Source organism: Protomyctophum parallelum (genome assembly GCF_964188405.1).
Source record: "Protomyctophum parallelum genome assembly, chromosome: 1".
In the NCBI taxonomy this organism is placed as follows: domain Eukaryota; kingdom Metazoa; phylum Chordata; class Actinopteri; order Myctophiformes; family Myctophidae; genus Protomyctophum; species Protomyctophum parallelum.
The window spans coordinates 7,934,887-7,955,910 of NC_139697.1; the positions used below are offsets into that span (position 1 = coordinate 7,934,887).

General features: G+C 42.3%; 1 protein-coding gene across 1 annotated transcript; it reads left to right on the plus strand.

Annotated features, from left to right (window-relative positions):
• Positions 1–18,294: 18,294 nt before the first annotated feature.
• On the plus strand, positions 18,295–21,024 carry LOC310865030 (uncharacterized protein). The gene is made up of 2 exons (XM_083773971.1): positions 18,295–18,460; positions 19,771–21,024. The coding sequence occupies exons 1-2, from the start codon at positions 18,424–18,426 to the stop codon at positions 20,343–20,345; spliced, it is 612 nt and encodes a 203-aa protein (XP_083630097.1). The 5' UTR covers positions 18,295–18,423; the 3' UTR covers positions 20,346–21,024.

Sequence of the window (21,024 nt, forward strand, 5' to 3'; positions counted from 1 at the left end):
CCATCGTTTTTATATATTTTATATTTTTTTCAAATCCTAAAAAATGATGAAAAACGGCTTGCTATAGTATGCCGTACAGTATGGGCTATAGCCCATGGTCAAAAATGGGATAAAAAACGTCTAAAAATAGACGTCTAAAACACGTCTATTTTTAGACGTGTTATAGACGTGTATTTTTTGACGTTTTTATCCCATTTTTAGACGCTCGTCTAATGTTTAATGTTTTGTTTTTTTTTCCATTTTTTTCAAATCCTCAAAAATGATGAAAAACGGCATGTTATAATATGCCATACGGTATGGGCTATAGCCCATGGTCAAAAATGATGAAAAACGTGGTTAATTTATTTTTTCAAAAATTCAAAAAACGATGGGCTATAACCAATGTATTATTTTTTATTTATTTTTTTAAATCCTCAAAAATGATGAAAAACGGCGTGCTATAGTATGCCGTACTGTATGGGCTATAGCCCATGTTCAAAAATGATGAAAAACAAGGTTAATTCTTTTTTCAAAAATTCAAAAAACGATGGGCTATAACCCATGTTTTTTTTTGTTTTTTGTTTTTTGTTTCAAATCCTCAAAAATGATGAAAAACGGCGTGCTATAGTATGCCGTACGGTATGGGCTATAGCCCATGTTCAATTAATGAAAAACAAGGTTAAAGTTTTTTTTTCAAAAATTCAAAAAACGATGGGCTATAACCCATGTTTTTTTTTTTTTTTTTTTTTTTTCAAATCCTCAAAAATGATGAAAAACGGCGTGCTATAGTATGCCGTACGGTATGGGCTATAGCCAGGGGGGCAGTCAGACAGATATTTTGTGAAGCCTGAAACTCCTGAAAGTTCATATAATGGCCTGTTGTGGCGCTGTCACTGGACCCAAAAAAAACCCATAGCCCCATAGAAGTCCATGTATTTGGGCCCAACTTCACCTAGACTGTATTACCTTAATAAACATGGTCATGAATACTTTCTGCTTCCAGTCACTAGTTTAAAGTCTCATTTCTAATGTCATAATATTCTTTTTGGAAAATTATGGTCCCATTTATAAAATAAATGACCATAAAGTTGCGTATGTTCTGAGGGGCGTGGCTACCGTTACAGTCTATGATCGGGAGTCCCCACCCACTCGAGTCAAAATAAAAACCAACTGAGAAGAAGGGGGGAAGTCCCGCCTCGTTGTCTGGGCAGCCAATGGCCAGCTGGGCCCAAACGGATCTAGAAAGATGGCGACTTACAGTGCAGGAATAACAGGCTTCATTTTACGTCCATGTTAGACCCGGGGAACGCTTTGTCCATATTTTTTACAGTCTATGGCTATAGCCCATGTTCAAAAATGATGAAAAACAAGGTTAATTCTTTTTTTCAAAAATTAAAAAAACGATGGGCTATAACCCATGTTTTTTTTTTGTTTTTTTTTTCAAATCCTCAAAAATGATGAAAAACGGCGTGCTATAGTATGCCGTACGGTATGGGCTATAGCCCATGTTCAAAAATGACGAAAAACGAGGTAATTATTATTTTATTTTAATAAAAAACGATGGGCTATAACCCATGTTTTTTTTTTCTTCATTTTTTTCAAATCCTCAAAAATGATGAAAAACGTCGTGCTTTAGTATGCCGTACGGTATGGGCTATAGACCATGTTCAAAAATGATGAAAAACGAGGTTAATTCTTTTTTTCAAAAATTCAAAAAACGATGGGCTATAACCCATGTTTTTTTTGTTTTTTTTCCAAATCCTCAAAAATGATGAAAAACGGCGTGCTATAGTATGCCGTACGGTATGGGCTATAGCCCATGTTCAAAAATGATGAAAAACGAGGTTAAAGTTTTTATTTTTTAATTAAAAAAACGATGGGCTATAAATATAAATATAGTACTTTCAAATTTGAGACTTTTAACATGGGGCTCAATGGCAGATTTTGGCACGTCAAAAAATCACTTTCACCTAGAAACTCCATTCACACTTTTTATTATTCAGCTTATACTGTGGAGACACATGCTGGAACTTTTTACTTTGAAATGTTTTGTAGTTTGAGTTATTTAACTTAAACGCCCAATGCATTCTCTATGGCAATAGCACAAACTTTGGCATGCCCATTGTTTCTTTTATTTTTTCATTTCTTTTTTATCCTCGTTTTTCATCATTTTGGACCATGGGCTATAGCCCATATCGTACGGCATACTATAGCACGCCGTTTTTCATCATTTTTGAGGATTTGAAAAAAATGCAAAAATGAAATAAACGATGGGGTCGGAGTGCATACTATAGTATGTCGTTTTTCACGATTTCGGAGGATTTGAAAAAAAAGGTGAAAATCGCAGAAAAGCAAAAGGCTATAGTCCATGGTGTCGGAGGGCATACTATATGTCGGAGGGCATACTACACGTTTTTTCTCGATATTCATCTTTCTCTCGAAACCTCAAAAATATAAATAAACGACTATAGGCTATAGTCTTCCGTCCAAAGTTTGTGCTATTGCCATAGAGAATGCATTGGCCGTTTAATTTAAATAACTCAGAAACTACAAAACATTTCAAAGTAAAAAGTTCCAGCATGTGTCTACACAGTAAGCTGAATTATAAAAAGTGTGAATGGAGTTTCTAGGTGAAAGTATGTAGGACTAGTAGCATGCCAAAGCTTGTGCTATTGCCTTTAAGAATTTATTGGGCATTTAAGTTAAACTAGAAAAGCAGTTCCTGCAGAAACTGCGTGGGCTCGCTGAAAACCCACAATGTATATATGTACAGTACTAGAAAATTTATTAAATTACAAAAAGTTAAACATAGTTTCACTTTTGTAAAAAGAAAAGTAAAAGCATAAATAAATAGCATAAATAAAACGAAATTTATAGCATAAAGTATGTGGAAGTAGTAGAATGCCAAAAGAAAGTGTCGGAATAAAGTAAGTAGAGTTATAACTCTGTCTACTAATGATTTATAATGTATTAATAATACTTTACAAACAATGTATCCATGATGAATTAAGTTATCACTAATGTAAAACAAATGCTAAAACGTTTATAGTTGAATGTATAACTGTACGTGTTTGTGGGTTCAAGTAAACAAAAGGTGAAAAAGCCAGCAGTGCACCGCAAGGAGTTGAACCCCGTCCCGGTAAACCAGGAGTACCATACTACCAGAGCTGTTTGCTGTTTAACACCTTTTGTGCTAAGGACGTGTATACTCGTCTTTAGAAAAGAAAACACGGGGTGCCAAGATCGTGTATAAGAGTCCTTTTTTTATTGATATCAAACTATATTATTAAAAATAAAATAAAAATGGCCTTTCCTTCATCAGCAATCTCCTTGTCGTTCACTTCCTTGTTCACGGACCGACAAAAGTTGCTCATAACTCTAAATCTACGGCGCTATCCATGGTTTTGATCGCAACACCAATGCTCTGTCCTACCTTGGATGAAACTGAAGCAGTGATGCCACGGGCTGTATCAGATGCTGCTGATGCTATTCCCTGAAAAAAGTGTCAAAAAGATGGGCTGGCTGCTGGAACAAAACTTCAGCAGTAGCAAAATAATCTACAGGAGCAAAACATTGGTGACTGAACAGTCATTTACCACAGGAACTGTATCATCAAGTCACTGACTGAGGGCTGAACATATCCCTGAATTGCATTAATTTACATCACGTTACATAAGTAAAGTGCATATTTATATATGCATATATGTATGTATTCATAAGATTCGGTATGTCACGAGGCAAACTTTATTCTGCATCACCCTTGGACTTGCAACACATGTACTCTAGGGTGCTATAGCACCCACATTTAGAATCGCTGATATAGGGATTCATCACCTAACCATGATAGCAACAACACTAATGTACTGCTAACTGTACTTGTACTTTACAAAATGTGAAAATAGTAATGCATAGGCAAACAAGTGCACATCAAAGAATACCTACTGCCAAACTCCACAGAAGCAGATTTATGTAAAGAAGAAGCAACGTTTCAGTCTCTGATGAATGTTATTGATAACCTTCTAAACTGAATGTCAGCAGTGACCAAAATGTTGTTGGAGCTAATTTGAAATCATCCTGTATCCATCATCCAAGTATTTTGTACCAGTAGTATTCTATAGGGTATACTCACATAGTACCTTACTATTCTGTACTCACATAAGTTCCTTTGACAACTTTAGAAAGCCAGTTTCCCCAACAAGATGACTGTAAATGAGTCCGTATGATGAGGGCTAGGTGCACAGAAAAATGACATACCATTACCAAAAATATCCATCGTTGCCAAATATTTATTTCTTCAAAGGTTTCCAAAAATTAAGGTTCAAAATAATTTCGCAGGAAAATATTTTTCACAAAAATAAAATATAACTTCCAAATAAAATGAAAATAACAAACTTAAATGACATGCTTAAATTCAAGCACCCAGTCTGGACATTACCAGTCCTAGGGCAGAGCTTCCCGCATTGTGCCCCTTCCCTCCCCATGTCTCACCATGGACTGACTACATCAATTCAAACTCAGGCCTCTGACTAGTGGCCCATACCATCTGTCTAGAGACAGGTTTCCCCAAAGCATTCACTTACAAATCTAGTGAACATGTAACACTGAAAACATTTCCCAACCTTTACTGTATACTTGTCAATACTAAAGTAATTAACAAACCAGGTTTTAAACAACCCGTCTCGTTGCAATCATACTAAATAGTATGTATTGCCAGACACCTGCACCCCTGCAACATGGTGCAACCCAATTTGAATCCTCCACCTATAAAAGGAGCAGTGGATTCAGTGTTGACTCTTTTGTGTAACTTTGACCAGGAAATGAGGATGGTGTGAGTAGTGGGTGTTTGACAACATAGTAATGATAATACTTAAACTGTTGGACTTTGAAAGGAATAAAAGTATGTTTGACCAACCCATTGTCTCTGTCCAAATTATGAAATGAAATGAATGAATATATGCATATAAAACTGTAGAACAAGTCAAGATCAACTGATTGCTAACTTAGCCGGCATGCATAGTTAGCAAACGGTTTGATAATGACTGAATACTGACATGTGGGAATGCTGAGTATGAAATGAGGTTATGCCAAACAGAAAATGAAAAACAACTAGAAAAAGTGCACTTCTGGGCACAGGTCTCCACCAGGATAGGAATGTAGGACATTGCAGCTTGCCTTCATCTAATGGTTGGATAAAAGGGCAACAAAAGTAAATTATCCACAGATCCGTGCAGTTAGAGGTAAAAACACTTTTCGGCCAGTTATAGCGCCACCTTGAGGCTGAGTTGAAATTGTTCATGTGGCATTTCTTCCTCGGCCTAGTGGGAATGTGCGTGCACAATTTCACGGAAATCACGCGATGTGTTCATGATTTGCAGCATTTTGTTTGAAACTGAGCACTCCTGTGAACTTTGGAAGCCGATCTTAACCAATCAGGATGGAGTCTGAGAAATCTGAAAGATCCGTTTAGTTGAATAGCTCTAGAGAGACTGTGTACCAATTTGCGCGATGTTTGGACAAAATCTGTAGGTGTACTGTGCAAAAACTTGTTTTGCACAAATCGGCCTCCTGGTGGCGCTATAACAGGCCGTTCTGGAAATTTTGGGGCAGAGGTTCATCGTTGGCATTTCTTATCAATGGTCTTTTGTCAGGTGTGCGCTGTGATACAAGGAACAAGGAACTGAACATTTTTAAACTTTATTGTTTCGATTTCCCAGAGTACAATTATACTCTGGGAAATCCCTTCAAGGAAAAAATCCTTTAAGGACAGTTTCGTGAGTGCTGGCATTCTCTTGTTTAACAGGTCATTAACAGAGACATTAAGATGAATTGCAGTCGTGCCTGCTTCCTTGATTTAGATGCGTGGTGACAACGCCTATACTGACTTCGGATGGCGATTACAGTCGAACGATACGGACTAACAAAAGTCTGCCTGTGGTGTTTTAATCGGATAGGTCCAGAGATTATGTGTACCAACTTCTGTGATATTTGACAAAATCTGTACTTATTACACTAATATACTTATATACACTATTACATTTATTACACTTGCACTTATCGGATTGAGGGAACCTAGGGCTGAGGGAACATAGGCATGACCCCAGACAGACAGGTGGGGTACATGGGTTATCCAGCACACAGATGTTTGGACAAAATCTGTAGGTGTACTGTGCAAAAACTTGTTTTGCACAAATCGGCCTCCTGGTGGCGCTATAACAGGCCGTTCTGGAAATTTTGGGGCAGAGGTTCATCGTTGGCATCCAGGGAGTGTGTGTGCAAGGACAAAATCTGTAGGTGTACTGTGCAAAAACTTGTTTTGCACAAAGCGGCCTCCTGGTGGCGCTATAACAGGCCGTTCTGGAAATTTTGGGGCAGAGGTTCATCGTTGGCATCCAGGGAGTGTGTGTGCAAAATTTGGCATCGACCGGGTTAACGGTGCCGGAGATTAGCTGCTCACGGACACACGGACGGACGGACGGAGTGCAAAACATACTCTCCCCCCATGCCTTGTGGAGACAATTAAACATGTGTGGCTCAAGAGGAAAAGTGAGAAAGCATTCTGCCTTTATCACAATGACCCCACCCACCTGTCTGTCTGTGTGCTGGAGAATAGGAATAGGAAAAAACATCTGCACACTAGTTTCTAGAGCTCCAAGAGACTTACTTTACTAACGACAAGGAATTGCAATGTTTCGACCCACTGGGTCTTCTTCCTTGATGGTTGCCTTGATGCCTGACACATCCAGCACCTGGCCTAAATATAGGCATTGAGATATGTACACACAATCTTCTCTGTGATGTGTGCTGGATAACCCAGTACCCCACCTGTCTGTCTGTGTGCTGGAGAACCCAGTACCCCACCTGTCTGTCTGTGTGCTGGAGAACCCAGTACCCCACCCTTCTGACTGTGTGCTGGAGAACCCAGTACCCCACCTGTCTGTCTGTCTGTGTGCTGCAGAACCCAGTACCCCACCTGTCTGTCTGTGTGCTGGAGAACCCAGTACCCCACCTGTCTGTCTGTCTGTGTGCTGCAGAACCCAGTACCCCACCTGTCTGTGTGCTGGATAACCCAGTACCCCACCTGTCTGTGTGCTGGAGAACCCAGTACCCCACCTGTCTGTCTGTGTGCTGGAGAACCCATGTACCCCACCTGTCTGTGTGCTGGATAACCCAGTACCCCACCTGTCTGTCTGTGTGCTGGATAACCCATGTACCCCACCTGTCTGTCTGTGTGCTGCAGAACCCAGTACCCCACCTGTCTGTGCTGGATAACCCAGTACCCCACCTGTCTGTCTGTGTGCTGGATAACCAATGTACCCCACCTGTCTGTCTGTGTGCTGCAGAACCCAGTACCCCAGCTGTCTGTGTGCTGGATAACCCATGTACCCCACCTGTCTGTCTGTGTGTTGGATAACCCAGTACCCCACCTGTCTGTGTGCTGGATAACCCATGTACCCCACCTGTCTGTCTGTGTTCTGGATAACCCATGTACCCCACCTGTCTGTCTGTATGTGTGTTGGATAACCCAGTACCCCACCTGTCTGTCTGTGTGCTGGATAACCCATGTACCCCACCTGTCTGTGTGCTGGATAACCCATGTACCCCACATGTCTGTCTGTGTGCTGGAGAACCCAGTACCTCACCTGTCTGTGTGCTGGAGAACCCAGTACCTCACCTGTCTGTGTGCTGGATAACCCATGTACCCCACCTGTCTGTCTGGGGTCATGCCTATGTTCCCTCAGCCCTATGTTCCCTCAGCCCTATGTTCCCTCAATCCGATAAGTGCAAGTGTAATAAATGTAATAGTGTATATAAGTATATTGGTGTAATAAGTACAGATTTTGTCCAAATATCACAGAAGTTGGTACACATAATCTCTGGACCTATCCGATTAAAACACCACAGGCAGACTTTTGTTAGTCCATATCGTTCGACTGTAATCGCCATCCGAAGTCAGTATAGGCGTTGTCACCACGCATCTAAATCAAGGAAGCAGGCACGACTGCAATTCATCTTAATGTCTCTGTTAATGACCTGTTAAACAAGAGAATGCCAGCACTCACGAAACTGTCCTTAAAGGATTTTTTCCTTGAAGGGATTTCCCAGAGTATAATTGTACTCTGGGAAATCGAAACAATAAAGTTTAAAAATGTTCAGTTCCTTGTTCCTTGTATATATATATTTTTTACCTTCCTTGTCTGGTTACATTTGGCTGAGTCACACTTGTTCACAGCGCACACCTGACAAAAGACCATTGATAAGAAATATTCAGACTGTACATGACCAAGACATCTCCCTTCAGGAAGGGTATTTGTGACACGGGGTGCTGGAGCTAAAGGAAACCCTAATACTAAAGTATGGCTTTCCCGGTGGATTGTGGAGGCCATCCAACTGGCTTATGCCAGTACAGGGTTTCAGCCTCCTGAAGGCCTTAGGACCCAGGATGCTGCCATACCCTGCGTAGAGCAGGGTATGCTCTGCTGTGGGCCTCTGCTGGTAGAATCTAAAGCAGCAGCATCAAATATTTGCAAGAAAAACAAAATAGGTCAAAATGGGCATATTGTTTTACAGCCCAATAAATTGAGTTGAGTGATTGACAGCTGACATGACAAGCCTCTGTTACGGGTCTCAGGGGTGCTAAGTAGGCTACCTCATTAACCAAACTGAACCTGGATAAAGACGGAGCAATGAGTGTAGCTTTTCTTTCCAGAATGTAACTGAGGGGAACCGGAAGCTGCGCTCCTTATATTGGGACCCCAGAGAACCTGGGCTAGAAAAAAAACAAAATTATTAAATAATTAAACAGACTCTTAACACACATTAAGTTGGGTCATATTCTCCTGGCGGTGCCACACCTCCGTTGATTTACTCAACATTGGGGCTAATATTTGTTAGCCCCAATGATGGCGGGTGGGGTGGGGGTTATTTGGTGGGTATTTTGCGTTTGCATGGGTTTCGTTGTAAACTCTAAACGAGTGGTTCTAAAACATTTTCATGTCAGGACCCCCAAATTGACATGCATTCTGCAGACCCCCATATGAAAATATTTTCTGCTAGGGAAATGTTTTGAAGATTTATCAAAATGTTTTGAAAATAGCAGATCTACAAGCTCAAAATGGTCAGTAATGGGACGCGTTTGTGAGCTTGTAGATTGGCTATTTTAAGTATAAAATGGGATTAAAGTGGTAAAATGTTTAATATTTTGCCGTGGACTGCCTGGAACTTCCTCAAGGACCCCTTGAAGTCCTCAGACCAAACGTTGAGCATCATGCAGAGGGCGCTGTTTTTACTTTATGTTTTCAGATTGCAGATTGCACACAACAAAAAAGGCACCCTAAGAGTGCTCCACAGTGTGCGTAGATTCTGTTCTTACCTACGAACAAATCACAGCTAAGAAAAGATTGAGGGATCCCAAAACCTTCTTAAAAACTTCCTAAGTGGGTCTAAGAACAAATTTCCTCTTAAGAACTTCTTAAGAACGGTTGGCGCATGAGGCCCATTGTCCTGAGCACCTCTACTACTCAACAGCTTTCATAGCAGTAGGGTCCTGAAGCACTATGCAAAAACACCACGTCACTATTAAACCTCCTATTCTTTAACTATACTATTCCATTTTCATTACAGTTTGATAGCGTCCATACTCACTCAGAAACGTGTATGAGAAATGTCTCAATACAATTTATTCTATTCCAGCCAGGCTAGTGTGTTAGTTGACTCGCTGTGCCCACTGTATTGTAACATGTTAAGCTGGTTAAGGTAGAAATACTCAGCTCCAAAAACTAACCTTCTATTCTTGTTTTTGCAGGGTTACTGTAAATGCTGATACATCCTGCTGGCACTTCACTTTTAGTCCCACCCCCTCTCAGAACCCAATAGGTTGATTACTGTTGATGAAATCAACGTGAAAGTTTGCATGCACCCACTCCCTGGAGGCTAACAAAGAACTTCCTTCTTGTGAAGTATACTTCTCGGTATTTGTCTTTTATCTGGGTTCGTCCACTTTAAATTAAATTAAATTAATCTTGGCTTTACTGGCCAATGTCCAGAGAACCATTGATCTTGAATGTTAGCCTTCATGTGTCTCTTACTTGTTCCCTTTGATATTGTTCTGACTGACTAATACTATTTCGGAGCAGATTGCCCAAACTGTAAACTACTTTTGGTACCAAAAGCTTTTTAAATCTTAAATCTTAAAAACAAACAAAAAAAATGCAAAATCTCAAATGTATAAAAAATATTTAAAAAATGTATTTAAAAAATACTAAAACAGTCTGTAACAAGCAAAAAAAACAGCAAGTTTTATTGAAACTGTTCTTTTGAAACGGTGTTGCCTTATTGTAATCTTACTTGCTGTGGTGGTCATTCATGTTGATATATATATTGTTATATTTATTGTCATGTCACTTATTGGTGTTAGTGAATCACCTGCCCATGCAGTCGTCATCAGTCACGTGATGTGACGACTGGGTTTAAAAGGGAGTTGTCACATATACTGCCGATTATCACCTGATGAAGGCCGTTCACGGCCGAAACGTTGTGTCTTATTTATGGTGTATTGAATAAAAAGCAAACACCTTGGAGCAAACCTGTGTGTGGACTCTCCTCTCTTCAGTTGTACTTACCTTAGTCCAGCACCAGACAGGAACTGGATGTGCGCTAGCCACCTACCTTTTATACTAACAAAGAACTTCCGTCACAAATGTTTAAAATCAAGGGCACGGTGGCACAGTTGGTAGTGCTGTCGCCTCACAGCTAGAAGGTCCTGGGTTAGATTCCCGCTCGGGGCGCTGTGGGTGCTGGTGGCGTGTTTCCTCCTCCGCGTCATCAGTGCCCATACCCGAAGGCGGGGTTGGCGAAAGGGCCTTTCTGTGTGGAGTTTGCATGTTCTCCCCGTGTCCCCTAGGGTAGGTACCCTCACAAAAACATGCAGTAATCCTGGTCTCTAAAATACTTCCCCCTGGCCAGCCGGGGCGCTTGATGGAGGGCAAAGGAACTGGTTGGAATAACGTGTTCCTTCCACGCGCTACGTCCAACCAGGGAAACTCCCCCTGTCAGGTGTAAAGGAGCAACTTGGACACTCAAGCAAGGAAGCATGAGTTAAGTCTGTTGCTCTCCCCAGGTTGGCGGAGGGTGTGTAGAGCCCAGGATCACATTATTAGATGATTGACACAGGGGTGAAAAATGGGTTACAAAATCGTGGGATAAAAAATATATTAAAAAAAAACAAATGTTTAAAATCTAACAGCCGTGATTACAGAAGCAGAATTTTTAATGAAGGCCTGCAGTCCAGCCTACTGGCATGACCAACATATTTATCTGGGTGAACAGCTGCAATAAGCTGACCAACAATATCACAAACCAGCAACGTGAGCTTAGCCAGCATGAACCAACTAAATTTGAAAGAATGTGAACTAACAAATAAAACAAATTTACAGGGTAGTCCTACATGGCTCAGAAGACAGAGTTCAATGACCGACAGTAGAAGAATGAGCATACCTATTTACACGCACCTCGACAGTGGGTGCAGGGCCAATAAGGCAATTATGGAAGGAGGTAGGGCCCTCATACCATTCGTTTGGTAAAGACAGTGGAAGAATGCCAACACTCAATGAAACAATGAAATGTTCCTCTGATGCTTTTTATTTATAATGGCACGGACAACTAACTGAAGACAGGGAAGTACAGCAGGGGAAATAACAAGACACCGGTGAACCTTTTGACAGGCAGTGAAACAGCCACGACAGGTTTCTCATCTGATCAAGGACCTTACACCACCATGACATCCAGAGTGTTCATTTAACCCAGAGCATATACAAATGGAACACATTTGGTTCTAGTGGTACACCTGCAAGATTTTACTGTTCATAAATGATATCCTCATCTTATCATATTGATAGAAACGTCCCCAATTAGCTTTCAACTGTTCATGGTTACTTTAGTTTAATGACAAAATTTGTATCATATAACTGATTAGGCGAGAGGATTGTGCTATTGGGCTACAGCAACACCAAATAATTACCTGTATTATTTGCCATCTCTTCAGATTCCAACTCACCCCCTATAGCACTTCTCTCTCCTTGTATACCTTCTTGTCACCTTTGTCAAATAAATGGTAGTTTATATTCAGATATCTTGGTGACTTGTTATTTGTTTGGTGACTTAATTGTTATTTGATTTGTGACGGTTCCTGGTTCCTGGTACCAGGGCCATGGTGTACGTGACATAAATACATGCTCCCCCCACAACACACACATATTGCTATATAAAGCAACAAAAAGAAAACAGTATTTTCTCAGTAGGACAGGACAGACGTGTGGACAGACTGACACATTAAAGGCTTGAACAACGTCAGAAATACTTTGACCGTACGTACGTACGTCTGTGGTTTGAACATTGTGTTGTTATAACTATTCCAGGGATACACCTTGTACACTTCTTGACACCATGAAGACTCTGGTACTATGTGCGTTGGCTCTTCTAGCTTCAGCTGCAGGGCAGGTAAATATTCAACTATATAAAGTATTCTTGTCGTTGTTTCAGATTCAGATTCAGATACCTTTATTTTGTGCATCTCACTTGACACATTGTTCATGACATAATGATCTCACCAATGCTTGGTATTAGAGTTGTAGTGAGTTTGGTATTAGAGTTGTAGTGGTTTGTTTTGGGGGGGCGTAATGGTCATCAGTCAATCAGGTGTCCCTATTTATTGGCATTGAATTGACATCTTCAATAAATACAAATAATAAAAATGACAGTATTTTGTGCTGCATGTATATGCAGCACAAAAGTGGTATTAAGTGGTTATAACAATGTTTTTAGCTAAGAGTAACAGATCTACCAATGATTTAAGACAGGTGACAATAGGGCCACAGTCCTCTTTCTGTTGCATTGAATGACAGCAGCTAGTGTTGTATACTGCAGTAAATTGTGGTGCGTTATTTTGTAACTCTAGATACATAGTTATTCATGTAGCCATACAATACACGGACTAATCTCTTCCTCTCCATCCAGATGACGGTAGCAACCACAACGGTAGCAACCACAACGGTAGAACCCACAACGGCAGAACCCACAACGGCAGAACCCACAACGGCAGAACCCACAACGGCAGAAACCACAACGGCAGCACCCACCACCGCAGCACCACCAACAACAGCACCACCAACAACAGCGGCCCCCACGACTGCAGCACCCACGACAGCAGCAGCCACGACTGCAGCACCCACCACCGCAGCACCCACCACCGCAGCACCCACCACCGCAGCACCCACCACCGCAGCACCCACCACCGCAGCACCCACGACGGCTGCACCCACGACTGCAGCTCCAACAACCGCAGCACCCACCACTGCAGCTCCAACAACTGCAGCACCCACCACTGCAGCTCCAACAACTGCAGCACCCATCACTGCAGCACCCACCACTGCAGCTCCAACAACTGCAGCACCCACCACCGCAGCACCCACGACGGCTGCACCCACGACTGCAGCTCCAACAACCGCAGCACCCACAACTGCAGCACCCACCACTGCAGTTCCCACGACTGCAGCACCCACCACCGCAGCACCCACTACTGCAGCTCCCACGACTGCAGCACCCACCACCGCAGCACCCACCACCGCAGCACCCACCACCGCAGCACCCACCACCGCAGCACCCACGACTGCAGCTCCAACAACCGCAGCACCCACCACTGCAGCACCCACCACTGCAGCTCCAACAACTGCAGCACCCACCACTGCAGCACCCACCACTGCAGCACCCACGACTGCAGCACCCACGACTGCAGCTCCCACGACTGCAGCTCCCACGACTGCAGCTCCCACGACTGCAGCACCCACGACTGCAGCTCCCACGACTGCAGCTCCCACGACTGCAGCACCCACCACCGCAGCACCCACGACTGCAGCTCCCACCACCGCAGCACCCACGACTGCAGCTCCCACGACTGCAGCACCCACGACTGCAGCTCCCACGACTGCAGCTCCGCCGACTGCAGCACCCACGACTGCAGCTCCCACGACTGCAGCTCCGCCGACTGCAGCACCCACGACTGCAGCACCCACGACTGTGTCCACTACGACGCACAGTGGAAGCCCTTCAATGAAAGCATCTCTGTTGAGCTTTGCGGTCACGTTGCTGCTGTATGTTGTGACACACTGAATAGATAGAGACGCGTGTGGCTGTGCAGGTGTGTACGTGTTGACATTCTGAAGGAGCCGATATCTCTTCAGAATGAATGAAACACAATAATAACTGCAGAACCATAAACCATGGAGCTTGATTTATACTTGGTAAATAGAATAATCGACATACAGTACTTTAGCTTGAAACAACAACAGCGACTCAAGGTCATTACACACTGGCGAATTAGCGACGCGATGTGAATAAGCGATCAAAAAAATGCGAAATATTTGCCCGGCGAATTTAGTCGCGTCTGTACACATATAAATGCGACGCGTATTGTGCGATTATATTCGCCAGCCCTCCACTCCAATCTCCTCTCCTCCTCTCCTCCTCCACTCCACTCCTCTTCTCCTGCGTTATGTCATAATTGGTATCCTTTCTTTCATACCCTAAAGAGAAGGCAAGGTGCCGAAACGTTGGTCTTTAATAGAAGTGTTTTGTATCGTGATTCGTGACTACGAGCTGTGCAACCGATCCTTCCTTTACAAGTTTGTCTCCCGTCCCGTGGTCAGCACTCAGCATGCACGTCGATCTTCACTATTGGTGTGCAGCGTGCGCCAATACCTCTTTTGTTTGTATTGGTAGCCTATATCCTGCTATCCTTTCCACCACTTCTTGTCTTCTTCACTACCGTGATGTGGTGTCCAGAGTCATTTGGGAATCGGGATCGACGGCCGGTCGGCTGCACACCCATGTGCCATGTCCACGGCACGCACGCACACGCGAGCGCACACACACCCAACAGAGTTGTAGGAGGGGAGGTGTGCAACAGTGTGTGCTGCTGCGCTATCCCGACCTGCGTTAGCCTGGTTAATAAACCAGACTAATATCGCACGGACCACGGGATATTAGTCTGGCGAGGCTCAGCTTGGATTTCATTTCCAGGGAAACATTTTCTCTTTGACGCAATTGGTCAGAGCTACTGTCAGTCAAAGGTCTCAAGCATTGAAAGTCACTGTACCAAAGCCCGCCCATATTGCATACCGTGTCCCGATTGGCCGCCCACATTCTCTGGTGTAGGAAATGGGCGTACAATTGAGCCTCTCCAGACGGCTCTCCAGCGACTGTACGGAACGCCGCTGTTTATACACAGCAACAAGTTTGGGCTGCATTCTGATTGGTCAGAGGTGCTGCAGTTCGCCTGCGAATGTCTGCAAAATTCGACACCAGAGCGAACAAATAAAGAGCGAAAACTGTCGCATTTTCGCACATTCGCCACTGATGTGGAAGCTTGTATTGATTTCAATTGGTTTAAAAAAAATGCGAATTATTCGCACGAATAAATCGCGTCGCCAATTCGCCAGTGTGTAATGACCTTAAGTATGACGGACCCTATTAAAACCATCAATCTATTGTAGTGTCCGGGGTTGCGCAATTAACAAGTTGCCTTCCTAACATATGCCTCAGGCATGGTACAATTCTGATGTTGGGTTATTACAATTTACATGTACTGTGTGTTTTTGGCTAAGGACACCTCCATTCTGTGCTCTTTGAGCGAGTGAGTGAGTGAGTGACTGACTGACTGACTGTCATTAAGACATGTGAATCCCTTGACTCCTTCAAAACCGCTCTCAAAGGGCACCTACGGATGGCTGCAATTCGAAACTGGCCTCTGTAAAATCTGAATCCCCCCCCCCCCACCCCATTTCCCCTCACTGTATATGTATCTTTTCCCTTTTTGCTTTGTAGTGTATTTTCTCCCTATGTTGGTCGGCTGGTCACATCTGTCGGGGTTGAATGAAGACTCTGCGAGGTTTTCACTTATGTTCATTTATTATAAAAGATAGGGATTACATATAGGAAGGAAGGGAGGGAAGGAAGTGAGCACTGGAAAACAGAATCTCTACAAGCCCTAGCTGATCAGAACTCCGAAACTGGTGGCTTTGTCTCCACCTTTTATGTGCTGTAAAATGCGTTGGTTCTGTTCTTTAGCTACATAGAAGTGTCTATTTGTATGTCTCTAAATGTTTTGATGAATTGAACAATGTGGACCCTGTTGTAAACAAGTGTAATGCTTAATTGGGTCATCCACTCACAGTTAACAGTCTTTGAGTTTACAATTTACAATTTACAATGTAGGCATTTAGCAGACGCTCTTAATCCAGAGCGACTTACAATAATCAAGAACAAAAGCATGGGAATACATCACAAAAGCATTTATCATAAAACATGCGTAAGCTAAGAAAGTAACAGTGGAATATCTATATTATGAGACTATACATATAAACTATATATATATACTACTATGCTATACATATGTACTATGGCGTGCTATGACTATATACAATGCAATTATAGTGCCGTCTACATAACATGCTATAAGTCTGTATCAGATGCTATCTAAGTCTACAGAAATGCTATCTAAGGGGGTAGGGTAAGTGCTATGGGCCATGATGGAGTCTAAAAAGGTGGGTTTTCAGACTACCGTGGAAGATTGGGAGTGATGCTGCAGTTCTGACTGCAATGGGAAGTGCATTCCACAGTTTTGGAGCCAGAAGGGAGAAGAGTTTGGGACGTGTGGAGCGTTGTGCTTAAAATGTACTGTAAATTCTACAAACTGTTAATAAATATTTCAATCAATTCAATCAATCTGACTGACTGACTGAATGAGTTGGTTTTGGTGTTTTTGTGAGCTGTCACAATAAAGATAATAAAAAGTGTTGTCATTACTTTGGACCAGAAACCCACACTGATTACAATATGTAACTGATTGTGAGCTATTTACAGTATACGCCACTCTAGTGAATGTTCTTAATCATTATGAAATGTGTGACTGATATATAGTAGATACTAGATATCTTTATTTCTTTTTACTATTTAAATGCTGAAATAGGAAAGAAATTGTAATTTCAATTGTCATTTCTAAATCACATATTTGTGTGATTCGTAGACTTTGAACAGAGAGCACATCAGTCTTCAGATCGACAGAGAGCAAGGAGCGCCTGTAGATAATGTTCTTTGAATGGTTTCTGTGGAAAAAAGAATAGAAAAACTGTAAAATAAAGAATAAAATAAAATGTATGAGTAATAGTACTTCACTCAAAACATAATGTGACATTAATGATTGTATGTCTAATTTCAAACTATGTAACTGTATTATTTTAAATACATGTGTTTGAACAGTCTCATGCATAAACATTACTTGGGTCTGTGTGCATGCGTGTGTTGTATCATTTCTTACAGGGGTCCGTGGATAATTACCTTATTTTCCTAATGTAGCACGAAATGAGTTGCAATTTCCAGGCAAAGCCCTTCTTTTATTCAAACGAGGCATCTCCCATAGTTACAAGAGAGTTAAAAGAGAGCCAATATGAGGGGCAATGTTTGGGGTGTCACGTGTATATAGCTATCTGAACAATGTCTAAATGTTGTCGAACATCTTCATCTGTTGCTTCTGTGCCCTGCAACAGAGGAAGCGCAAGAGACAATTCCATTAATTAATTAATAAATGGACACTGAGGATTTTAATGATCACGATTGAATGAATCAATGAATAAAATGATGCATTCATCAGTGACAATGCTCAACCACCCACAGCCAAGATTAGATTTTTATCCCACGATTTTGTAACCCATTTTTCACCCCTGTTTATTTACCACTGACAACTTTGACTTCGGGTGGGCAAAGAAAAGTATGTCCCAGCTGCCATCCCAGTGTAAATACAAAGGCCCTTTTTACAAACGTGTGGAAAAAACAGGGTCTTAAATGAAAAGTTCTGTCCACCCCCAATACAAATGTTGCCTCTTCTCCACAACAGACTCTCCTAACATGATTCAGCTGTTGGTCAACAAAGGATGACACAAGACGCTTTCCTCTTTCTCGATCATCTGTACATGTACATTTTTTACACACACACACACACACACACACACACACACACACACACACACACACACACACACACACACACACACACACACACACACACACACACACACACACACACACACACGACACACCCTTCAAGGTATCTTTGTTGTGACTGTATATTGGTTCCTGGTACCAGGGCCAAGGTGTATGTGTCATAAATACATGCTCCCCCCACCACACACACATATTGCTGTATAAAGCAAAAAAAAAAACAGTATTTTCTCAGTAGGACAGGACAGACGTGTGGACAGACTGCCACATTAAAGGCTTGAACAACGTCAGAAATACTTTGACCGTACGTACGTCTGTGGTTTGAACATTGTATTGTTATAACTATTCCAGGGATACACCTTGTACACTTCTTGACACCATGAAGACTCTGGTACTATGTGCGTTGGCTCTTCTAGCTTCAGCTGCAGGGCAGGTAAATATTCAACTATATTATAAAGTATTCTTGTCATTGTGCATCTCACTTGACACATTGTTCATGACATAATGATCTCAATTGGTATTAGAGTTGTAGTGAGTTTGGTATTAGAGTTGTAGTGGTTTGTTTTGGGGGGGCGTAATGGTCATCAGTCAACCAGGTGTCCCTATTTATTGGCATTGAATTGACATCTTCAATAAATACAAATAATAAAAATGACAGTATTTTGTGCTGCATATAGGGCTTAACAATGTTTTTAGCTAAGAGTAACAGATCTACCAATGATTCGGGACAGGTGACAATAGGGCCACAGTCCTCTTTTTGTTGCATTGAATGACAGCAGCTAGTGTTGTATTTACTGCAGTAAATTGTGGTGCGTTATTTTGTAACTCTAGATACATAGTTATTCATGTAGCCTACTATACTGTGTATCTAGTCTCTGCTGGGAGGAAACATTATAGCCTATATGCAAAAAATAAAATAGAAGATCTACAGTACAAGCAAGTTAAGTGTGGCTTTGGTCTTATTCCTGTATATTAAGAATTAATTCCATAAAGTAAGTGAAGTTAGTTGTGTGGCTGTGCCAGAGCTCAATCTCAACTGTACCAATCTTATTTGTACTTCTACAATTAACTGTTCATACAATCTGCCTCATATATATATATATATATATATATATATATATATATATATATATATCAAAAAAGAGAAAAACCTTCCAAGGAAGGGACTGCACACTCCAGGGAACAGAGACGGACAACTTACTGCATCAAACTTATTTATTAGCACGACGCGTTTCGCTGTATATATATATATATATATATATATATACATATAGCACCTGACGAAACTCACGGCGAAACGCGTCGTGCTAATAAATAAGTTTGATGCAGTAAGTTGTCCGTCTCTGTTCCCTGGAGTGTGCAGTCCCTTCCTTGGAAGGTGTTTCTCTTTTTTGATGTCTCTGCCTGCTAACTAGACTTGCACCTCCTACGGGTCTTTTTGGATGTGCAGGAGTCCCTTTTTGTCTCTCTCTCTATATATATATATATATATATATATATAAATAATATATGCCAAACGTTATGCGTTATAAATACAATTAAAATTAAAAAAAATTAAGCATAAATAATCTTGTGCTGAGTCTCTGGAGTGTGCGGTCCCTGCCTTTCACGGGCCTGTCATCCTTTTACCATAATGCGCTATAGCTCTCTCTCTCTCTGATAACAACCCTTGTAAATTAGGTATTTCTTGTATTGCACACAATGCCATACAATACACTGAGTAATCTCTTCATCTCTGTCCAGACGACGGTAGCACCCACAACGGCAGCACCCACCACCGCAGCTCCACCAACAACAGAGGCCCCGACGACTGCAGCACCCACGACCGCAGCACCCACGACCGCAGCACCCACCACCGCAGCACCCACCACCGCAGCACCCACCACTGCAGCACCCACCACTGCAGCACCCACTACCGCAGCACCCACCACTGCAGCACCCACCACTGCAGCACCCACCACCGCAGCACCCACCACTGCAGCACCCACCACCGCAGCTCCCACGACTGCAGCACCCACGACTGCAGCTCCCACGACTGCAGCACCCACGACTGCAGCTCCCACGACTGCAGCACCCACCACCGCAGCTCCCACGACTGCAGCTCCCACGACTGCAGCACCCACCACCGCAGCTCCAACAACTGCAGCTCCCACGACTGCAGCACCCACCACCGCAGCTCCCACGACCGCAGCACCCACGACTGCAGCACCCACGACTGTGTCCACTACGACGCACAGTGGAAGCCCTTCAATGAAAGCATCTCTGTTGAGCTTTGCGGTCACGTTGCTGCTGTATGTTGTGACACACTGAATAGATAGAGACGCGTGTGGCTGTGCAGGTGTGTTGACATTCTGAAGGAGCTGGTATCTCTTCAGAATGAATGAAACACAATAATAACTGCAGAACCATAAACCATGAAGCTTGATTTATACTTGATAAATAGAATAATCGACATACAGTACTTTAGCTTGAAACAACAACAGCGACTAAGTATGACGGACCCTATTAAAACCATCAATCTATTGTAGTGTCCGGGGTTGCACAATTAACAAGCGAGGGCCTTCCTAACATATGCCTCAGGCATGGTACAATTCTGATGTTGGGTTATTACAATTTACATGTACTGTGTGTTTTTGGCTAAGGATATGCACCTCCATTCTGTGCTCTTTGAGCGACTGACTGACTGACTGACTGACTGACTGACTGAGTTGGTTTTGGTGTTTTTGTGAGCTGTCACAATAAAGATAATAAAAAGTGTTGTCATTACTTTGGACCAGAAACCCACACTGATTACAATATGTAACCGATTGTGAGCTATTTACAGTATACGCCACTCTAGTGAATGTTCTTAATCATTATGAAACGTGTGACTGATATATAGTAGATACTAGATATCTTTATTTCTTTTTATTATTTAAATGCTGAAATAGGAAAGAAATTGTAATTTCAATTGTCATTTCTAAATCACATATTTGTGTGATTCGTAGACTTTGAACA

Coding starts and splice junctions, on each gene's coding strand:
- LOC310865030 (XM_083773971.1), top strand. CDS start 18,424: ATGTGCGTTGGCTCTTCTAGCTTCAGCTGCAGGGCAG. Junction 18,461..19,770: donor TAGCTTCAGCTGCAGGGCAG/GTAAATATTCAA, acceptor ATCTCTGTCCAG/ACGACGGTAGCACCCACAAC.